The sequence below is a fragment of the Vulpes vulpes genome, chromosome 13 (assembly GCF_048418805.1).
Source record: "Vulpes vulpes isolate BD-2025 chromosome 13, VulVul3, whole genome shotgun sequence".
Lineage (NCBI taxonomy): Eukaryota > Metazoa > Chordata > Mammalia > Carnivora > Canidae > Vulpes > Vulpes vulpes.
This window is the reverse complement of record NC_132792.1, coordinates 126,958,245-126,978,960: the sequence shown is the minus strand read 5'-3', so window position 1 is coordinate 126,978,960 and position 20,716 is coordinate 126,958,245. Positions and strand designations below refer to the sequence as shown.

General features: G+C 38.1%; 1 protein-coding gene across 12 annotated transcripts in view; it reads right to left on the bottom strand.

Annotated features, from left to right (window-relative positions):
- Nucleotides 1–20,716, bottom strand: part of PLD5 (phospholipase D family member 5) — a 407,776-nt gene that overhangs the window by 33,452 nt on the left and 353,608 nt on the right. For all 12 annotated transcript variants that reach the window (XM_072732872.1, XM_072732871.1, XM_072732876.1 and 9 more), the window contains 2 exons: nucleotides 19,394–19,591; nucleotides 6,044–6,180 (listed from right to left, as the gene is read on the bottom strand). In XM_072732872.1, coding sequence (XP_072588973.1) covers nucleotides 6,044–6,180; nucleotides 19,394–19,591 — 335 coding nt within the window. The remainder of the gene's footprint in view (nucleotides 1–6,043; nucleotides 6,181–19,393; nucleotides 19,592–20,716) is intronic.

The following is a 20,716-nucleotide window of genomic DNA, read 5'->3' as shown; positions in this document are numbered from 1 at the left end:
GATAAGTGATATCATAAAGCAAAATAATGTTAGAATAATTGGAATCTCAGAAGAAGAGAAAAGAGAGAGGGAGAGGAACAGAAAGTATATTGGAGCAAATTATAGTGGAGAACTTCTCTAATCTGGTGAAAGAAATAAGCATACAGGTCCAGCAGGCACAGAGAGCCTCCTTTAAAATCAATAAAAAGAGGTCAACGCCTCAATGTGTAATAGTGAAACTTGCAAATCTCAGAGACAAAGAGAAAATCCTGAAAGCAGCTTGGGACAAGAGATCTGTAATCTACAAGGGTAGAAACATCAGACTGGCAGCAGATCCACAGAGGCCTGGCAGGCTAGAAAGGACTGGCAGGATATATTCAGGGTGCTAAATGAGAAAAATGCAGCCAAACACTATCTCGCAAGGACATCATTCAAAATAGAAGGAAAGAAAAAGGACAAACAGAAACCAAAAGTATTTGTGATCACTAAACTATCCCTGTAAGAAATATTAAAGGGATCCTTTAAATGGAGAAAGAGCCCAAAAGTAACACAGACCAGAAAGGAACAGAGACAATGTACAAAAACAGTGACTTTACAGATAATACAATGGTAATAATTCCATATCTTTCAGTAGTTACTCTGAATGTAAATGGGCTAACTGCCCATCAGGTAGGATAAAAAGTAAGACTCATTGATATGCTGTCTATAAGAGACTCCTTTAGACCCAAAGACACTACCAGATTGAAAATGAGAGGGTGGAAGACCATTTATCCTGCTAATGGATATCAAAAGAAAACTGGCGTAGCAATCCTTATATCAGAGAAATTAGATTTTAAACCAAAGACTGTAATAAGAGATGAGGAAAAGCATTATATCATAATTAAGGTGTCTACTGAACAAGAAGGTCTAACCATTGTCAATATTTATGCCCTATGCATGGGAGAAGCCAATTATATAAACCAATTAATAACAAAATTAACAAAACACATTGATAATAATAGGATAATAGTAGGGGAGTTTCACACCCCATTCACTGCAATGGAAAAATCATCTAAGCAGAAGATCAACAAAGAAACAAGGGCTTTAAATGACACAGTAGACCAGATGGACTTCACAGATATATTCAGAGCATTACATCCTAAAGCAAAACAACACGCATTCTTCTTGAGTGCACGTGGAATATTCTCCAGAATAGGTCACGTACCAGGTCACAAATCAGGTTCTAATCAATACCAAAAGATTGGGATCATTCTCTGCATATTTTTAGACCACAATGCTTTGAAACTTGAACTCAATCACAAGAGGAAATTTGGAAAGAACTCAAATACATGGAGGCTAAAGAGCATCCAACTAAAGAATGAATGGATCAACCAGGAAATTTAAAAAGAATAAAAAATTCATAGAACCAAATGAAAATAAAATCACAACTGTTCAAAATCTTTGGGATGCAGCAAAGGCAGTCATAAGAGGGAAGTATATAGTAATATATGCCTTTATCAAATATACAACCTAATCTTACATCTAAAGGAGCTGGAGATAAAAACAGCAAATAAAGACTAAACCCAACAGGAGAAGAGACTTAATAAAGATTAGAGCAGAAATAAATTAAATAGAAACCAAAAGAATAGATCAGTGAAACTAGGTGCTGATTCTTTGAGAGAATTAATAAGATTGATAAACCCCTGGCCAGACTTAATAAAAAGAAAAGAGAAAGGGTATAAATAAATAAAATAATGAATGAAAGAAGAGGGATCACAACAAACACCAAAGAAATACAAACAAGTATAAGAACATATTATGAGCAACTATATGCCAACAAATTAGTCAATCTGGAAGAAATGGATACATTCCTAGTGACATAAAACTACCAAAAAATAACAGGAAGAAATAGAAAATCTGAACAGACCCATAAATATCAAGGGAATTGAAACAGTAATAAAAATATCTCCCAACAAACAAGAGTCCAGGGTCATATGACTTTCCAGGAGAATTCTACCAAACATTTAAAGAAGAACTAATACCTATTCTTTTGAAGCTATTTCAAAAAATTGAAATGGAAAGAAAACTTCCAAACTCATTCTGTGAGGCCAGCATTACCTTGATCTCTAAAACCAAAGACCTGGTGACAGGCACTGAGGTGGGCACTTGACGGGATGAGCACTGAATGTTATTCTATATGTTGGCAAATTGAATACCAATAAAAAATAGATTTATAAAAAAAAAATAAACTGAGGCACATATGGCTCAAAAAAAAAAAAAAAAACAACAAAAAACAAAAAACAAAACAAAACAAAAACCAAAGACCCCACCAAAAAGGACAATTACAGACCAATATCCCTGATGAACATGGATGCAAAAATTCTCACCAAAATACTAGCCAATAGGATCCAATAGTACATTAAAGGGATTATTCACCACAACCAAGTGGGATTTATGCCTGGGTTGCAAGGGTGGTTCCACATCTGCAAATCAATCACTACATTAATAAAATAAAGGACAAGAGCTATATGATCCTCTCAATAGATGCAGATAAAAGCATGTGGGGGCCCCTTGGTGACTCAGTGGTTGAGCGTTTGCTTTTGGCTCAGGTCATGATCCCAGAGTCCTAGGATCGAGTCCTTCATCAGGCTCCCCAAAGAGAGCCTGCTTCTCCCTCTGCCTATGTCTCTGCCTCTCTCTGAGTCTCTCATGAATAAATAAAATCTTAAAAACAGCATTTGACAAAGCATATCATCCTTTCTTGATTAAAACTACAATGTAGGGATAGAGGCAACATACCTCAACATCATAAAAGCTATCTATGAAAAGCTCACGGTGAATATCATTCTCAATGGGGAAAAACTGAGAGCTTTTCCCCTAACAGGAATACGACAGGGATGTCCACTCTCACCACTGTTTTTCAACATAGTACTAGAAGTCCTAGCCTCAGCAATCAGACAACAAAAAGAAATAAAAGGCATCTGAATTGGCAAAGAAGAAGTCAGAATCTCACTCTTTGCAGACGACATGATACTCTTATGGAAAACCCAAAAGACTCCACCCCAAAGTTGCTAGAATTAATACAGGAATCCAGCAAAGTAGTGGGATATAAAATCAATGAACAGAAATCAGGTGCATTTCTATACACTAACAATGAGACAGAGGAAAGAAAAATTAACAAGTGGATCCCATTTGCAATTACACCAAAAAAACATAAGATACTTAGGAATAAAGCTAAGCAAAGAAGCAAAGGATCTGTACTCAGAAAACTATAGAACACTTATGAAAGAAACTGAGGAAGACACAAAGAAATGGGAAAGCATTCTACGTTCATGGATTGGAACAGCAAAGACTGTTAAATAAAATGTCTATGCTACTTTCAGCAATCTATGCATTCAATGCAATCCTTATCAAAATACCATCATCTTTTTTTCACAGAGCTGAAACAAATAATCCTAAAATTTGTATACAACCAGAAAAGACCCCAGATAGCCAAAGGAATATTGAAAAAGAAAATCAAAGCTGGTGGCATCACAATTCCAGAGATCAATCTCTGTTACAAACCTGTAATCATCAAGACAGTATGGTACTGGCAGAAAAACAGACACACAGATCAATGGAACATTCAGAAATGGATCTTCAACTCTACGGTCAACTAATCTTCAACAAAGCAGGAAGGAATACCCAATGGAAAAAAGACAGACTCTTCCCAACAAATGGTGTTGGGAAAATTGGACAGCCACATGCAGAAGGATGAAACTGGACCCTTTCCTTACATCAGACACTAAAATAGGCAAAAAATGGATGAAAGACCTAAATGTGAAACAGGAATCCATCAATATCCTAGAGAAGAACATAGGCAGCAACCTTTTTGACCTTGGCCATAGCAACTTCTTAGAAGACATATCAAGATAAGAAGCTTTTGCACGGCAAAGGAAACAGTAGAAAAAAAAAAAAGACAACTGACAGAATGTGAGAATATATTTGCAAATGTCTTATCAGATAAAGGTCTAGTATCCAAAATCTATAAAGAATTTATGAAACTTAACACCCAAATAACAAATAATCCAGTCAAGAAATGGGCAGAAGACATGAACAGACATTTCTCCAAAGAAGATTAACAAATGGTCAATAGATGCATGAAAAAACGGTCCACATCACTCAACATCAAGAAAATACAATCAAAACCGCAATGAGATACCATCTCACACCAGTCACAATGGCTAAAATCTAGTTCTGAAATTAATAGTACATTATATGTTAGTTGATTGAATTTAAATAAAAAATATGTTTTTAAAAATAAATAAAAGTCTGTATCATATTAACACACTGATATTTGATAATATCTATTTGTTTATTCAAGTGGAATTCACTCCTGAAAACTTTCCTCAGGCCAATATAAAGACAAGCAGCCAGGGTGACTTTTAAATTTTTTTCATAATTTTTTTTCATTCTTGAGAGGGATTTAATTATAAGCTGGACATTTGAACTACTTCTTATATTTCTGATGACTTTTCATTAGAACCCTTGAAAGTAGTGGCAGGTCTGAGATATCATAATTATGATAAAAGAACTGTTTCTGAATAACAGCTGAAATGGTAGATTAATAACACAAATGAAAAATTTCAGGTGAGTTTTCAGTTCTTTACATTCTTTTCCTTTTATCTAATATTTGCATTTCCAAGATATTTTAGATTCTCCATGCTAACTCCTTCTCCCCTAGCCACAATGGATCTTAATTTTGTTCATGGGACTTCATGGAATGAAAGTTAGTCAATTCTAAGAAATCATAATCCCAAATTAACATAAGTCCATAAACCTGACCTTATTCTCATTCTAAATAATGGAAAAATCAGGCAAAACCTATCTATTATGTTTCAAAATTTTCCCAAAGTGAAGTTGACATCTAAAATGAAATATCAGACCAAATACACATTAAACAGGAGAAAAATGAAAAGGAGGGATAGAAAACATGTAAAAATATATGGGTAAAAACCTATGAATATTCAAGGGATGTACCATATTTTAAAGTAAAAGTGTTTTAATAGTTTCTTTTGCAGCTTAAAATGCTTTTTGACTGTCATGATGGGAGATCACTTTCTGGGAGAAACATGCTTTCGCAATCCTACAGCTATTTGCATAAAGAAGCTGCACATTATGCATATGTGAGGTTGGCATCATGAAAAGTATTCAAGCAATAGAGAGCATGCTTAATCATTTTACCTCAGTAAATGGTTATTTTGAAATTGTAATTTTCCAAATTAAAAAGGTCTCAGATTATACTCCCAGAAATGTGCACTTTGAAAACTTTTCCTGGATTACATGAGTTATTCAAAACACAAGCACCCAAATCTCTGCATTCCCAGCAAGAAAGTGAAAGTGAGAAATATCTGAGGCATAGCCAGCGATGCATTCATACATGTAATGATTTGGGGGTACACATTCTGCTCCCAAATTTATTTCAAGTATTTTTGCCCTAAACAGTGATGAATTATTGAAAAATCCCTTCATTTTTAAAACACTTTCTTCCTCATATAGAGGAATGGATTAACCAAGAACATATTCATTCTGAGTTTCCTTCTTCTTTAATTTGAAACAATATGAAAGTTTAGCCTTTAATGGCACCAATACAACGAAATGATGTCTCCCGGAAGGAAAGTCTTACCAGGCCTACTCAGTTCCAGTATGTCCTTCAGGTATGCCTGCCAACTAATAATTTTTAAGAAATATTTTTTCAAATAATTTTTATTATTTATTATATTTTTCAAATAACCTTAAGTTGACAACAACCCAATCTTCATTCTCAAGTTGTTCCCATGCCTATAAGGTAGAGCACTGAGGAACTTCTGCAGGGTGAGATCCTGAGTCCTCCAAAGGGACTGAAGGAGGAGATGCATCATAGGTCAGGTGCAAATGCACACTGAGGAGGTTATTTGCATGGTGTGTGACCTAACGTGAACTGACAGCATTTCAGTGTCCATGTTGGTTTCCTGTGGTCCCAGTTTGTGCCTGGCCCTGGAGACTGGGTTCTTTTTTTTTTTTTTTTTGAGACTGGGTTCTAAGATGAAATTATGCAGTCACTGACCTTTTGGTGCTTGTGCTGGAGATAGGCAGGTAGTCCATGACAGCGATGTATACGTACTGCTTGGCATCATCTATCACGCTGTAGATGGCGTCTATGTCAAAGCTTCTGTTCTTAGGGCAAAAGAGTTTAGGAGAATTCTGTGAAGACACAAAAACCAAGCTTTTAGAGGATTAATTTTTGTAAGCTGGAGCTTTCTCTTTTTTGTTGCTGTTTTAACGGATCTTGGCTTTTAAGTAAATTTTTGCAAACCAACTTTGCAATTCTGTATAAGATTAGACAAATATGTATTCGATCCTATCATATTTGAGGCATGTTTAGATCAAGGTGTGGTAGGATAGGTCTCAAGTCTGTCCTTTAGATCTGTTTTGGGAAGGAATTCTTGCTTTCAATACCAACTACACCTCTGATTTTCAGAGGGAGCTCTAACTCTAAACTTAGGGGACTCTGAAGAACACCCTATGTGCAGAGAGCTTCTAATTTTCTCAGGTGTTACCATATGATACATATATACACATATGGAACTAATTCACTCAAAAAGTCATTTCATTAGAAAAGTGATATGGCCATGAAAATGGTCAAGACACAGAATCTAAATTTTGTTTTTTTTTTTTTTTCTCTCTCTCTCTTTCCCCAAATCAGTCATCAAGTCAGGAAGAAGAGTGAAAGGGTGATCAGTAATTCTAGAGGAAAAACCAAGTAAGTTATTACAATGCCCAAATTCATTAGGAGAGATAGGAAAGGAAGATATTCTCAAAGACTCAAGCAAATAAACAAAGAGGCAAATTGTACTTGAGACGTCTTTCTCATGTTGCTCAAGGTGGTTTCCATCTTATAAAAATAAGATATTCTTGGATGAAGTTGCTGTAGAAAGAGAAAGACATAGTTGGGTTTTCTCATTGTTTTCTCACCACACAGGATGGAAAATAGCATTATCATGGTTGCTGTGTTACCCTGACCAGCAGTGTGCAGTGGTAAGTGCAGGGGCGCATATAATCTGAGGGGTGCTTTTATAAAAAATCTGAATACATGGTTTCTGGAACTGCCTTCAGTGGCAATATTGAGTCCCTCTTCCAAGGCTCAGAAACTCCCCATACTGTGCTGGTAGGAATCCCTATCCTGGATTAGACAGAGGGAAGGTGAAGTGGTTGTTCTGGATGCCCAATCAAGACAGATGTGGAGCATGGGAGACATGAAAGGAGGCTCTTCAAGGCCAGAGACCCTCTAGGCATTCCTGCTCAGAAAGTATTCTTGGCAGGTGACTATCAGATTGAGTTTTTGATCATTTAAATTATTTTTCTTTTGGAATGAGGATAAGCTTCCAAGTCTTTTAAAAAACTAATGCCAGTAAAAATAGGGGGCAAGATGGCAGAGGAGTAGGGGTCCTCAACTCACCTGGGTCCACCAACTTATCTAGATAACATTGAAATCATCCTGAAAAACCTACAACTTTGTCCTGAGATTTAAAGAGAGAAGAGCTGGAATGCTACAGAGAGAAGGGTTTTTGCTACTAGGGTGAAAATTTACTTAGGGTGAAAATTTACTTAGGTTGAAATTTACTTAGGTTGTGGTTGATACTTTTGACTCAGCCTACTCATACAGCCACTTTGCACTGAGCAAAATGACTAGAAGGGAGAACTCACCACAAAAGAATCAGAAACAGTACTCTCTGCCACAGAGTTACAGATTTTGGATTACACTTTGATGTCAGAAAGCCAATTCAGAAGCACAGTTATAAAGCTACTGGTGGCTCTGGAAAAAAAGCATAAAAGATTAAAGGACTTCATGACTGCAGAATTTAGATCTAATCAGGCCAAAATTAAAAATCAATTAAATGAGATGCAATCCAAATTGTAGATCCTAATGATGAGGGTTAATGAGGTGGAAGAAAGAGTGAGTGACATAGAAGACAAGTTGATGGCAAGGAAGGAAGCTGAGGAAAGAGAAAACAATTATAAGACCATGAGGAAAGGTTAAGGGAAATAAATGACAGCCTCAGAAGGAAAAATCTATGTATAATTGAGGTTACAGAGAGCGCTGAGAGGGCCAGCGGGCCAGAAAGCATATTTAAACAACTAATAACTGAGAACTACCCTAATCTGGGGAGGGAACAGGCATTTAGATCCAGGAGATAGAGAGGCCCCCCCCCCCAAATCAATAAAAACCATTTAACACCTCGACATTTAATAGCAAAACTTGCAAATTCCAAAGATAAAGAGAAAATCCTTAAAGCAGCGAGAGACAAGAGATTTCTAACTTATATGGGGAGAAATATTAGATTAACAGCACACCTCTCCACAGAGACCTGGCAGGCCAGAAAGGGCAGGCAGGATATATTCAGGGTCCTACATGAGAAGAACATGCAGCCAAGAATACTTTATCCAGCAAGGCTCTCATTCAGAATAGAAGAGATAAAGAACTTCTAAGATAGGCAGAAACTGAAAGAATATGTGACCACCAAACCAGCTCTGCAGAAAATATTAAGGGGGACTCTGTAAAAGAAAGAGGAAGCCCAAAGAAATAATCCACAAAAAAGGGCCTGAATAGGTATTATGATGACATTAAATTCATATCTTTCATTAGTTAACTCTGAATGTGAATGGGCTAAATAATCTCATTAAAAGATGCAGGGTTTCAGACTGGATAAAAAAGCAAGACCCATCTATTTGCTGTCTACAAGAGACTCAATTTAGACCTAAGGACACCTTCAGCCTGAAAATGAAAGGGTAGAGAACCATTTACCATTTAAATGGTCCTCAAAAGAAAGCTGGGGTAGCAATCCTCATATCAGAAAATTAAAGTTTATCCCAAAGACTGTTGTAAGAGATGAAGAGGGACACTATATCATACTTAAAGGGTCTATGCAACAAGAAGACCTAACAATCATGAATATTTATGTCCCTAATGTGGGAGCTTCCAAGTATATCAATCAATTAATAACCAAAGCAAAGACATACTTAGATAATAATACACTAATAGTAGGAGACTTCAACATGGCACTTTCTGCAAATGACAGATATCAGCACATCACCAAAGAAACAAGGGCTTTAAATGATACAATGGACCAAACATTTCACAGATATATATACAGAACTTTGCATCCTAATCAACTGAATACACATTCTTCTCAAGTGCACATGGAACTTTCTCCATAATAGACCACATACTGGGTGACAAATCAGGTCTCAACCAATACCAAAAGATTGAGATTGTCTCCTGCATATTTTCAGACCACTTGCTTTGAAACTAGAATTCAATCACAAGAAGAAATTTGGAAGAAACTCAAACACATGGAGGTTAAAGAGCATCCTACTAAAAGATGAATGGGTCACCCAGTAAATTAGAGAAGAATTAATATATTCATGGAAATTAATGAAAATGAAGATACAACCATTCAAAATATTTGGGATACAGCAAAAGCAGTCCTAAGAGGGAAATACAGCACAATACAAGCATCCCTCAAAAAATTGGAGGAAACTCAAATACACAAGCTAAGCTTGCATCTAAAGGAACCGGAGAAAGAACAGCAAATAAAACCTACACCAAGCAGAAGAAGAGAGATAATAAATATTTGAGCAGAACTCAATGAAATAGAGACCAGAAGAACTGTAGAACAGATTAACAAAACCAGGAGTTGGTTCTTTGAAAGAATTAATAAGATAGATAAACCCCTAGCCAGCCTTATTAAAAAGAAAAGAAAAAAGACTCAAATTAATAAAATCATGAATTAAAGAGATCACAACCAATACCAAGGAAGTACAAACGATTTTAAAAACGTATTATGAGTGCTATATGCCAATAAATTAGGCAATCTAGAAGAAATGGATGCATTTCTGGAAAACCACAAATTACTAAAACTGGAACAGGGAGAAATAGAAAACCTGAACAGGCCGATAACCACAGAGGACATTGAAGCAGTCACCAAAAACCTCCCAAGACACAAAAGTCCAGGGCCAGATGGCTTCCCAGGGCAATTCTATCAAACATTTAAAGAAGAAACAATACCTATTCTACTAAAGCTGTTCCAAAGGATAGAAAGGGATGGAATACATCCAATCTCGTTTTATGAGGGCAGCATCACCTTAATTCCAAAACCAGACAAAGACCCCACCAAAAAGGAGAATTATAGACCAATATTCCTGATGAACACAGATGCAAAAATTCTCAGCAAGATACTAGCCAATAGTATCCAACAGTACATTAAGAAGATTATTCACCATGACCAAGTGGGATTTATTCCCGGGATGCAAGGTTGATTAAACACCCGTAAAACAATCAACGTGATACATCACATCAACAAGAGAAAAAACAAGAACCATATGATCCTCTCAATAAATGCAGAGAAAGCATTAGACAAAATACAGCATCCATTCCTGATCAAAACTCTTCAGAGTGTAGGGATAGAGGGAACATTCCTCAGCATCTTAAAAAAGCATCTTAAAAGAAAAAGCTATCTATGAAAAGCCCACAGCAAATACCATTCTCAATGGGGAAACACTGATAGCCTTTCTCCTAAGATCAGGAACACGACAGGGATGTCTACTCTCACCACTGCTATTCAACATAGTACTAGAAGTCCTAGCCTCAGCAATCAGACAACAAAAAGAAATAAAAGGCATTCAAATTGGCAAAGAAGAAGTCAAACTCTCCTTCTTCACAGATGACATGATACTGTATATAAAAACCCAAAAGCCTCCACCCCAAGATTGCTAGAACTCATACAGCAATTCGGCAGTGTGGCAGGATACAAAATCAATGCCCAGAAATCAGTGGCATTTCTATACACTAACAATGAGACTGAAGAAAGAGAAATTAAGGAGTCAATCCCATTTACAATTGCACTGAAAAGCATAAAATACCTAGGAATAAACCTAACCAAAGGGTAAAGGATCTATACCCTATAAACTACAGAACACTTCTGAAAGAAATTGAGGAAGACACAAAGAGATGAAAATATATTCCATGCTCATGGATTGGAAGAATAAATATCGTGAAAATGTCTATCCTACCCAAGGCAACTTACACATTCAATGTACCAAGGACTTTCTTCAGAGAGTTGGAACAAATAATCTTAAGATTTGTGTGGAATCAGAAAAGACCTTGAATAGCCAGGGGAATATTGAAAAAGAAAACTAGAGCCAGGGGCATCACAATGCCGGATTTCAGGTTGTACTACAAAGCTGTGATCATTAAGACAGTGTGGTACTGGCACAAGAACAGACCCATAGATCAATGGAACAGAATAGAGAACCCAGAAATAGGCCGTCAACTCTATGGTCAACTAATATTCGACAAAGGAGGAAAGAATATCCACTGGAAGAAAGACAGTCTCTTCAATAAATGGTGCTGGGAAAATTGGACAGCCACGTGCAGAAGAATAAAACTAGACCATTCTCTTACACCATACACAAAGATAAACTCAAAATGGATGAAATATTTAAATGTGAGACAAGAATCCATCAAAAACCTAGAGGATAACACAGGCAACACCCTTTGTGAACTTGGCCACAGCAACTTCTTGCATCTATGAAGGCAAGGGAAACAAAAGCAAAAGTGAACTATTGGGACTTCATCAAGATAAAAAGCTTCTGCACAGCAAAAGAAACAGTCAAGAAAACTAAAAGACAACCTACAGAATGGGAGAAGATATTTGCAAATGACATTTCAGATAAAGGGCTAGTTTCCAAGATCTATAAAGAACTTACTAAACTCAAGAGCAAAGAAACAAACAATCCAATCATGAAATGGGCAAAAGACATGAACAGAAATTTCTCCAAAGAAGATATACAAATGGCCAACAAGCACATGAGAAAATGCTCCCCATCACTTGCCATCAGGGAAATAGAAATCAAAACCACAATGAGATACCACCTCAACCAGTGAGAATGGTGAAAATTAACAAAACAGGAAACAATAAATGTTGCAGAGGATGTGGAAAAAGGGGAACCCTCCTGCACTGTTGGTGGGAATGTGAACTTGTGCAGCCACTCTGGAAAACTGTGTGGAGGTTCCTCAAAGAGTTAAAAATAGAACTTCCCTATGACCCAGCAATTGCACTCCAAAGATACAGATGCAGTGAAAAAACCGAGACACCTGCTCCCCAATATTAATTGCAGCAATGTCCACAATAGCCAAACTGTGGAATTAGCCTTGGTTTCCATCGAAAGATGAATGAATAAAGAAGATGTGATCTATATATACAATATATATACAATGGAATATTACTCAGCCATCAGAAACAATGAATACCCATCATTCGCTTTGCCATGGATGGAACTAGAGGGTATTAGGCTGAGTGAAGTAAGTCAATCGGAGAAGGACAAACATTATATGGTTTCACTCATATGGGGAATATAAAAAATAGTGAAAGGGATTAAAAGAGAAAGGAGAGTAAATGAGTGGGAAATATTAGAGAGGGTGACAAAACCTGAGAGACTCCTAACTCTGGGAAACAAACAAGGGGTACTGGAAGGGGGCATAGGCAGGGAGATGGGGTGACTGAGTGACGGGCACTGAGTGGGGCACTTGACAAGATGAGCACTGAATGTTATACTATATGTTGGTAAATCGAACTCCAATAAAAAAATATACAAAAAAAGGAGTAAAAAAAAACTATGCCAAAAAAACACCTTTCATGAAAAAACATAAAAGAAACAGAAACAAACAAAACCCCCACAAAACAGCAATAAAAAATAAAACAAACAAAACCCAGTACTGACCCTATATCCTTTCCCCAGCACACTCATCATGGATATACCATCTGTCCCCAAGACAGGTACTCCTGCTTTTACAATGTCTCCTATGTCTCCTTCTTAGTCTTGACTGCTGTTCCTTCCATCCAGAGCCTAGTGCTTTTTGCTGGGGCTTTTACACCACCATTTCCTTATCACCACTATGATATAAATACACACACACACACACACAAAAATACACAGACACACACACACACACACACACACGCACGTCATGCTCAGCATTCTGGTGTCTGGGAATCCAGCCTGAACTCATTTGGAGGGTTGTATCTATGGCCCTCTGTGCCCTGCCCCCCCCCCCCCCACCCCGTTTCTCTGCCTCCTTCCTGTGCTGGCTACCATGCTCTCCATGCCCCAAAGTGAAATAATGGCCTGGCTCCCATCTGTCTGCCCTGAGTATTTGCTCCTGCCAGCACTTCTGGCCCAGGTTTCCCTAGTCCTGTCTATCAGAGTCCTATGCTCTAAGTTCCAGCAAGTACCAGCTCCTCCATGAAACTTTTTTCCCCACCCAGAGGCTCCTTCTCCCTTCTCTGTCATCCCATAATATGATTTATATGAGATATTATTTAGCATATTCAAACTGGTAATTACTCGTACTTGCCTCATCTCTCTACCTAGATTTTCACTGACTTGATTTTAGGAATTGTATTTTACTAATTTTTCTATCTCCATCAATACATTCAATATTGAAATTACTTAATTCCCTCGGCCTGTTGGGTCTGCTTTAAATGTTCTTCAGGTAGGGACACCTGGGTAGCTCAGCAGTCAAACACCTGCCTTCGACTCAGGGCATGATCCCGGGGTTTGAGGATGGAGTCCCACATCAGGCTCCCCGTAAGGGGCCTGCTTTTCCCTCTGCCTATGTCTCTGCCTCTCACAAATAAATAAAAAAGTATTTAAAAAAATGTTCTTCAGGTTAGCATAGAGAAGCTGAGGGGCTTATTTAGCTCCAGACGAGAGCCTGAGCCAGCTCTGACATGCCAAACATCCATGTTTTTCTTTCAAGAATTTCATGGACTTCCTTGTGTGTTGCAAAAACTAGGTTTTGGTTTCAGGGAGGAACAAAATGAGGCATAGAGTCATTGATCTCTTCACATGGTCTTATCCTCCAAGTCTGGACATTGTGCTTTTTGGTGATACAAGCCAGGCTCCAGCATTTATAGCTTGCAGAACGTTGGCTTTGCTCCTTTCACTAGCTGAGCCTCATAGCCTAAGGCGGGGGGTGGGGGGTAATTACAGAACACACCTCTCACATTGGTTTGCCTATATCAGGGCATGGCCTGTTCCCTGGCTGGGCTCAGTGCCTCACTTCTGTTCTTGTTTTCATTTATTCAGCAAATACTACTAAGTGACTGCCAATGCTCCAGCACTAGTGTAGCCAACTGGCATATATCAGTGATCAAAAGAAGATCCCTGCTTTGTGGAGCTTCATTCTAGCATGTGTCACATGGTGTTGCATTCATTTGTCCAGGTGCTTCTGCACTAGGAGTTGTATATCTCCAGTACCTTGTGCCATGCTGCTCCTAGCACATGTTACATATTAGTATTTGTGGACTGAATATGAAAGTGCTTCTTAAATTAATCAGTGTTGCAGGTTTGTGTAACTCCTCAGCCTCCACTCCCAATGGAGATGCTTCACACTAGGTATGTCCATCCATGTGGGAACAGCTTTTTTAATTTACTTGCCTGCCGTATTGTTTCCCATGTTCCCATTGTCTAACCCAATGCCTAGAGCAGGGCAAGTGCCCGGTGTGTTTATTAGGGAAATGCTCATGCATTTCAGTCCCCTCGGCCCTGGGGCATGGTGGTACTTGACAATATGTTTCAGAGTGTTCCTTTGAAAGTACTATCTGGATATACTGGTGGGTTTGAAATGTTTGCTTAAGCTGTAAGTGAATGAACAACAACACAAAGAATGATCTACTGATCCAGCAGAGGAAGTTAACTAGTTCCAATAGTTTAATTAGAGAGAAGGCTGTTAAGTTTCCCTCTTACTGCTCCTGAATTAATTTTCTGAGCCTTATACTGTGTACTCCTTTATTATGGGAAGGGGAAGGAAAACAGATCCTTCTCTTTGTTTCAGCTCTGTGATGACTTTTTACCACTCAAGTGCTCTCATACACCTGCTTCTAGGTGATGTGTTTCTTTCTTAGATAAATTAGTGCCTTATACATGAACATACCTTGTTTTGCATATTTATTAATACTTGCCTTAGCAGATTCTGATGTATCTCACACAGTTTCCTGGTTTTTAAAATGTCCATACTCCATCCCCAAAACATGTAAGTTAAAATATATTAAACACAAAAAGATGGCCCACAGAATGGGAGAAAATATTTGCTAAAGGTGTAACTGATAAAAGACTTATATGTGGAATGTGTAAGAACTCTTACAACTCAATAATAAAAATCCAATTAAACTAATTTGAAAAGTGGGCAAAGGAATGGATAGACATTTCTGAAAAGGAGATAAACACATGGCCAATGAATACATTAAATTATACAAATAAAAACCACAGTGACATACCATTTCACATACACGTACCCACTAGGAGGGGTAAAATAAGAGAAAAAAACAAGCATTGGAAAAGATGTGGAGAAACTGTGGCCCTCATTTGTTGCTGGGAGAAGTGTAAAATGGGTCATCCAGTTTGGAAAACAGTTTGTCAGTCTCTCAAAATATTCAGCACAGAGTTGCCACATTACCCAACAGCACCACTCCTAAGTATATGCTGCAAAGCACTGAAAACCGGTGTTCAAATAAAAACTTGTACATGAAGGTTCATAGCAGTGTTATTCACAGGAGGCAAAATATAGAAACACCCAAACATTCATCAACTAATGGATGAAGAAACCAAATGTGATGCATCCATACAACGGAATATTATTTGGCCATAAAAAGGAATGAAGTACTAATTCATGCTGTAACAAACACTAATGGACTTTGAGAATATTCTAATAAATGAAAGGAGTCAATTACAAAAGACTACATACTGTTGGGGTGCCTGGTGGCTGAGTTGGTTAAGCATTTGATTTTTGATTTTGGCTCCGGTCATGATTCTCTGGGTCATTAGATACAGTCCCATGTTCAGCTCTCTGCTCAGTGGGGTGTCTGCTTGAGATTCTCTCTCTCCCTCTCCCTCTGCCCCCTCTGCACTCTCTCTCTCAAATAAATAAATGCATTTAAAAAAAAAAGACTATATATTGTCTTATTCCCCTTATATGAATTGCTTAGAGAAAGGAGAGCCCTCACAGACAGACAGTAGACAGGTAGTTGCCAACGGCTAGGGAAAGGGCAATATGGGTATGGTGTTTTCTTTGTGGTGATGACAATATTCTAAAATTAGATGGTGGAGATAGTTGCACAGCTCTGACTACACTAAAACCCACTGAATCTTATACTTTGAAAGGATGAATTTTATGGAATGTAAAGTATCTCTCAATAAAGCTATTAAAATATAATTAACAATATGTAGAGGAGGTTCTAAAGAGGAATATAATGGTATTTTTCATGGCAGCATCACGTTCTACTTAATGCTTGTGCTTATCTTAGAATATATGACTGATGAGTGGATGAACAAAACAATAATGAGAAATAAGATCTGTCTAGCACCCAGATCAGTAAGAACAGACCTTGAACCAACCAAGTCTTGATCTTGGAAAAAATTTATGATCCCAAGGGCTCTAAAAAGAAATCCACAAGATTAGACAAAAACTCAGCCAACTGTGGTTACTGTTTCTGATTTCAATAGGAAATATAAGAAAATTGGAATTATGTGGCTCCAACTGATTGGAGATCATATAGTTAAATCTTACCAAGAGTCTCTCTGTGTTCCATGAGAAAATTAGAAAAAAATCCTTGTTTATATCATAACTTAAAATTTATACTTAACTATGCTAAGGTATTAGTCATCTAAAATCTAATTTGGGGAATGGTAATTCTTAAGGTCTTCAATAATATTTTTGTGTGCATGTGTTAATTTGGTCTTGGGACTGTGAGATTATAAAAATATGATATACTATTTTAAGATATTTTATAAGACATACTTTGAATTTAAATAAATTTGCCTTGACATTTGTTTGGCATGTATTACTCAGAAAATTATATGCATCCTAGAATTTTTTATTAAAATTACTATTAATAAAACTAACCTCACATTTATTGCTGCTTTTAGGTGCTGGGAATACCAATGATGAAGATGGTCCAGTATATGACCTGTGGAGCCTTTTAAATAGTGGGAGAGATGATCAATAAACAAACTGTTATGTGAATGTGATAAATACTACAACAGGAGTGAGATCAAGGAGTATTGGACAAATGATACCAATTGCAATGGCAAGGGGTTTGATCTTACTTTATACCTGCAAGATTTTATACCTCTGCAAAAATGTTATTTAATTAATATTTGTTAAACTGAAATTCAGAAGTGCACTTGACATTAATAGGAAATAGAAAATAAAATAATAATATGATAAATAAAAATAGAAAACAGAGGCATTATATAGTTTAAAGACTACATCTGAAGGCATGTTTCAAAACTCTACTTATTTTGTGGCAAATTGCTGAATAAAAAGCAATTTGTAAATTTGCCCTAGAATACAAAAAGTCCTGTGTTTTCATAGATTTTATTAAAGGCCTGGCCTCCTCTCTGGGATATGTATGTTTACTTTGGGATCAACAAAGGGGGACTCCCCCTCTCAGCTTTGCAAGAGTTAGAATTTACATGAGCATAAAACAGACATTCACCTATCTCTAAGATTTAAACCATAAGCTCAAAATCCAGCAATTGTCTGAAATCTGCTCATAATTCATCTATTCCTTGCTGCTTCACATCTGTTCTACTGGAGGGGTTGAGCAAGTGTCCTGGGGTTTCACGTCACCCTGTTACCTTCTGGATTAATGATTCCTTGGCAAATTTCCCACCACTACTCATCTCCACATTCAGAATAATAGCTGGCCTTCTCGTCTGCCAGGGCTGTCTAGAGAGGAAATGAAACTGAATACATGAAATAATTTTGCTAGTAAAGTGCCCCATACAATATGCTACTTGCCATTGCATTGCTGACCTCCGCATATTTTTTAAAAAAGGGTATTTTTGTTTTGTTTAATGAAAATCTTTCAGTCTGTTTTCTGCCATTCACATTTATATGAATTTGTTAAGACAAGCAACTTCAACATCCACTTGTGTCTCAATTGCAAAAAGGGTAGAACTCCCTTTCCAGTGAGAAGCTCTTCAGTAATATAAAGTTGTTGGTGTAAAAGCACAGTTGTCAGTAGAGGACCAGCATGTTGAATTGGGGCATGGTTTCAAGAAGTTTATCTGAGCACCAGGAATTTAGAAGCCTGCTTCAAAACAAAATTAAAATTCTAAGGTCTCACCCTAGTCCAGTGGAACAGATCATGGTTAGGGTGGGGGGGGGCTGTAAATCTGCATTTTATTTTTATGTATTTATTTTTTTAAAATATTTTATTTATTTATTTGAGAGAGAGAGAGAGAGCGAGAGTGAGAGAGAGCTTGAGCACAGGTGGGCAGGAGGGGTAAACGGAGAGGGAGAAGCAGACTCTCTGCTGAGCAGGGAGCCCAACTCAAGGCTGGATCCCAAAACCCTGGGATCATGACCGGAGCTGAAGAGAGGCTTAACTGACTGAGCCACCCAGGTGCCCCATAAATCTGCATTTTAAACAGGCTCCCCAGCTAGCTCTGAAATATTTTAAAGTTTGGGGACCAGGGCCATAGGCACAGATATTCACATTGCCCCTTCCCAGTGACACTGTGGACAACTCTGGTGTGTGGGTAGCGGGTGGTGGATGCAGGAAATGGGGGTGTGGGACAGTGGTGGTGGCGGTTTTCAGTGTAGTCAGGGACCTGAAGCTCTGCTCTGCCCTCTGAGGCATCCTGCCCTCAATCTCAATGAAGTACAGCAGCTCTGCTTTTATCTGTTTTACACACTAGGGTTCCCTCAGATTTGCTTCATGAAAGGAGGATTCTATTGTTAAGAACAGGCCTGTGAATGACTGAGGTAGGGCATCAAAAACAGGATCTGGTGTCAAAAGAGCTGGGAGGCGACACCTGGGTGGCTCAGTGGTTGAGCGTCTGCCTTTGGCTCAGGGCATGATCCTGGAGTCCAAGGATTGAATCCCACATCAGGATCCCTGCATGGAGCCTGCTTCTCCCTCTGCCTCTGTCTCTGCCTCTGTCTGTCTGTCTCTCATGAATAAATAAATAGAATCTTAAAAAAAAAAAAAGAGCTGGGAGGTGGTGTCTCTCTTGACACCTGCCATCTGAGGGTCTTTGTCCTAGAAGATAAGCCTCAATACCTTCTTGTCTAACAGGGTCACAAAGCTGGGTCTACCTTAAGAGATGACTGTGGTGATTAAATCAGGTAACACGAAGTATCAGGAGCTAGGAATGACTATACATTATTGTTATTATCACTAGGGACAGCTATGATTAGGGCTGAACACAGGCATATCTTACCTTTTCAAGGGATGGGACAGAACTGATCTTTACAATTCAGGTTTTCCCAGCACAAGATCACACTCGAACATTCCAACTTTGAAGGAAGGAGGAGAAGAGAAGGAGCAAGAGGGTAAGAACTCACCGACACAAATGCTTGAGATTTGGTTTCATTCAACTGAAGCTGCAATTTCTTCTCGTTGTCGTAGACGCCATAGAGCCTCTTGGACCAGGTCTGAGGCACTCTGTTCTTGAATTTTAATGAGCTGTACAGAGCAAATATCCTCTGTAAGTCCAGGACCAGGCAGCTGCAGTTGTAGAAGATGACGCCGAGCTCTTTCATCTGTGGAATTAAAATAGAAAGCGTCGATGCCATATACGACCAATGGTGTTATTTTCAAAGGAAAAACATGCACAAGAATGCAGTAGTAGTGACTTCTTCTTTTGCAGCTGTTACACAGAAATGTGCAGTTATAGTCACAGCTTCGTATATAGAAGTGATGCAGTATAAAAGTGCTTTCAATTTTTGAGGAGAACTTTGGCTTGCCATTTTGCATTTGGGATCTTAAAGATAATTTTTCCATATTAACCTCCATTTTTCATATCAGCTCTTCAGATTCATTTCCTTAAGATATTTTTTTCATATGAATCCTTATTAAATCATGCAGCAATATAAAGTAGGGTTTTAATGGCAGCATCACAGAATGGTTTAGATCATGGATTCTGAAGTCAGTTCTGCCTGGAATTATGTTAAGTTCTACAGTTTTCTAGCTGTATGGCTTTGCTGGGCAAGACACATAATTTCTGGGCCTCATTCTCCTTCCTCTACAAAATAGAATAAATAGTATTTATTTCACACAACTCCTAGATGCTTAAAATGGTCAGTACATTTAAAGGGCTCAGAATAGTGCCTATGACTTGGCACTCACAAATAATGTGTTAAAAACACAGAATACGTTAACAGGTAAGTTACTCATATGAACACTGCACAAGCCTCAAGAGGAATGCACCAATACACTCTTGCAATAAAGACACCATCGTGAGGATTTCTTCCACTTCCCATGATACACAGATGAAGGGAGGAAAGCTCAGGCAGGTAAACAAAAATACTTGCCCCACCTGAGAGACCTAGTCAGTAATAGATTGAGAATCTGAATGCAGGTTTCTGACCCTTAATTGAATACACCCAGGGACATAGCAGCACTGGCTTCATCTGAGTCCAGGATCACTTTATAAAAATTACAGATGATTTCTAATTTAGTCAATGGAAGTGACAAAGTAAAATAAAATTTGGGTCATAAAAGAACAGCACAAGTAGACATGCTCTATGATCTGAATACCCAGGGAGAGATGCACTAGGCACACCTGGGTCTGCTCTCCTCTCTTCTTCAGGCTCCCCACTGAAGACTCTACTCAAGATTACAGAACACATCACCTGCTGCAGAGGGCCCCCTGGAGCTCCCTACTA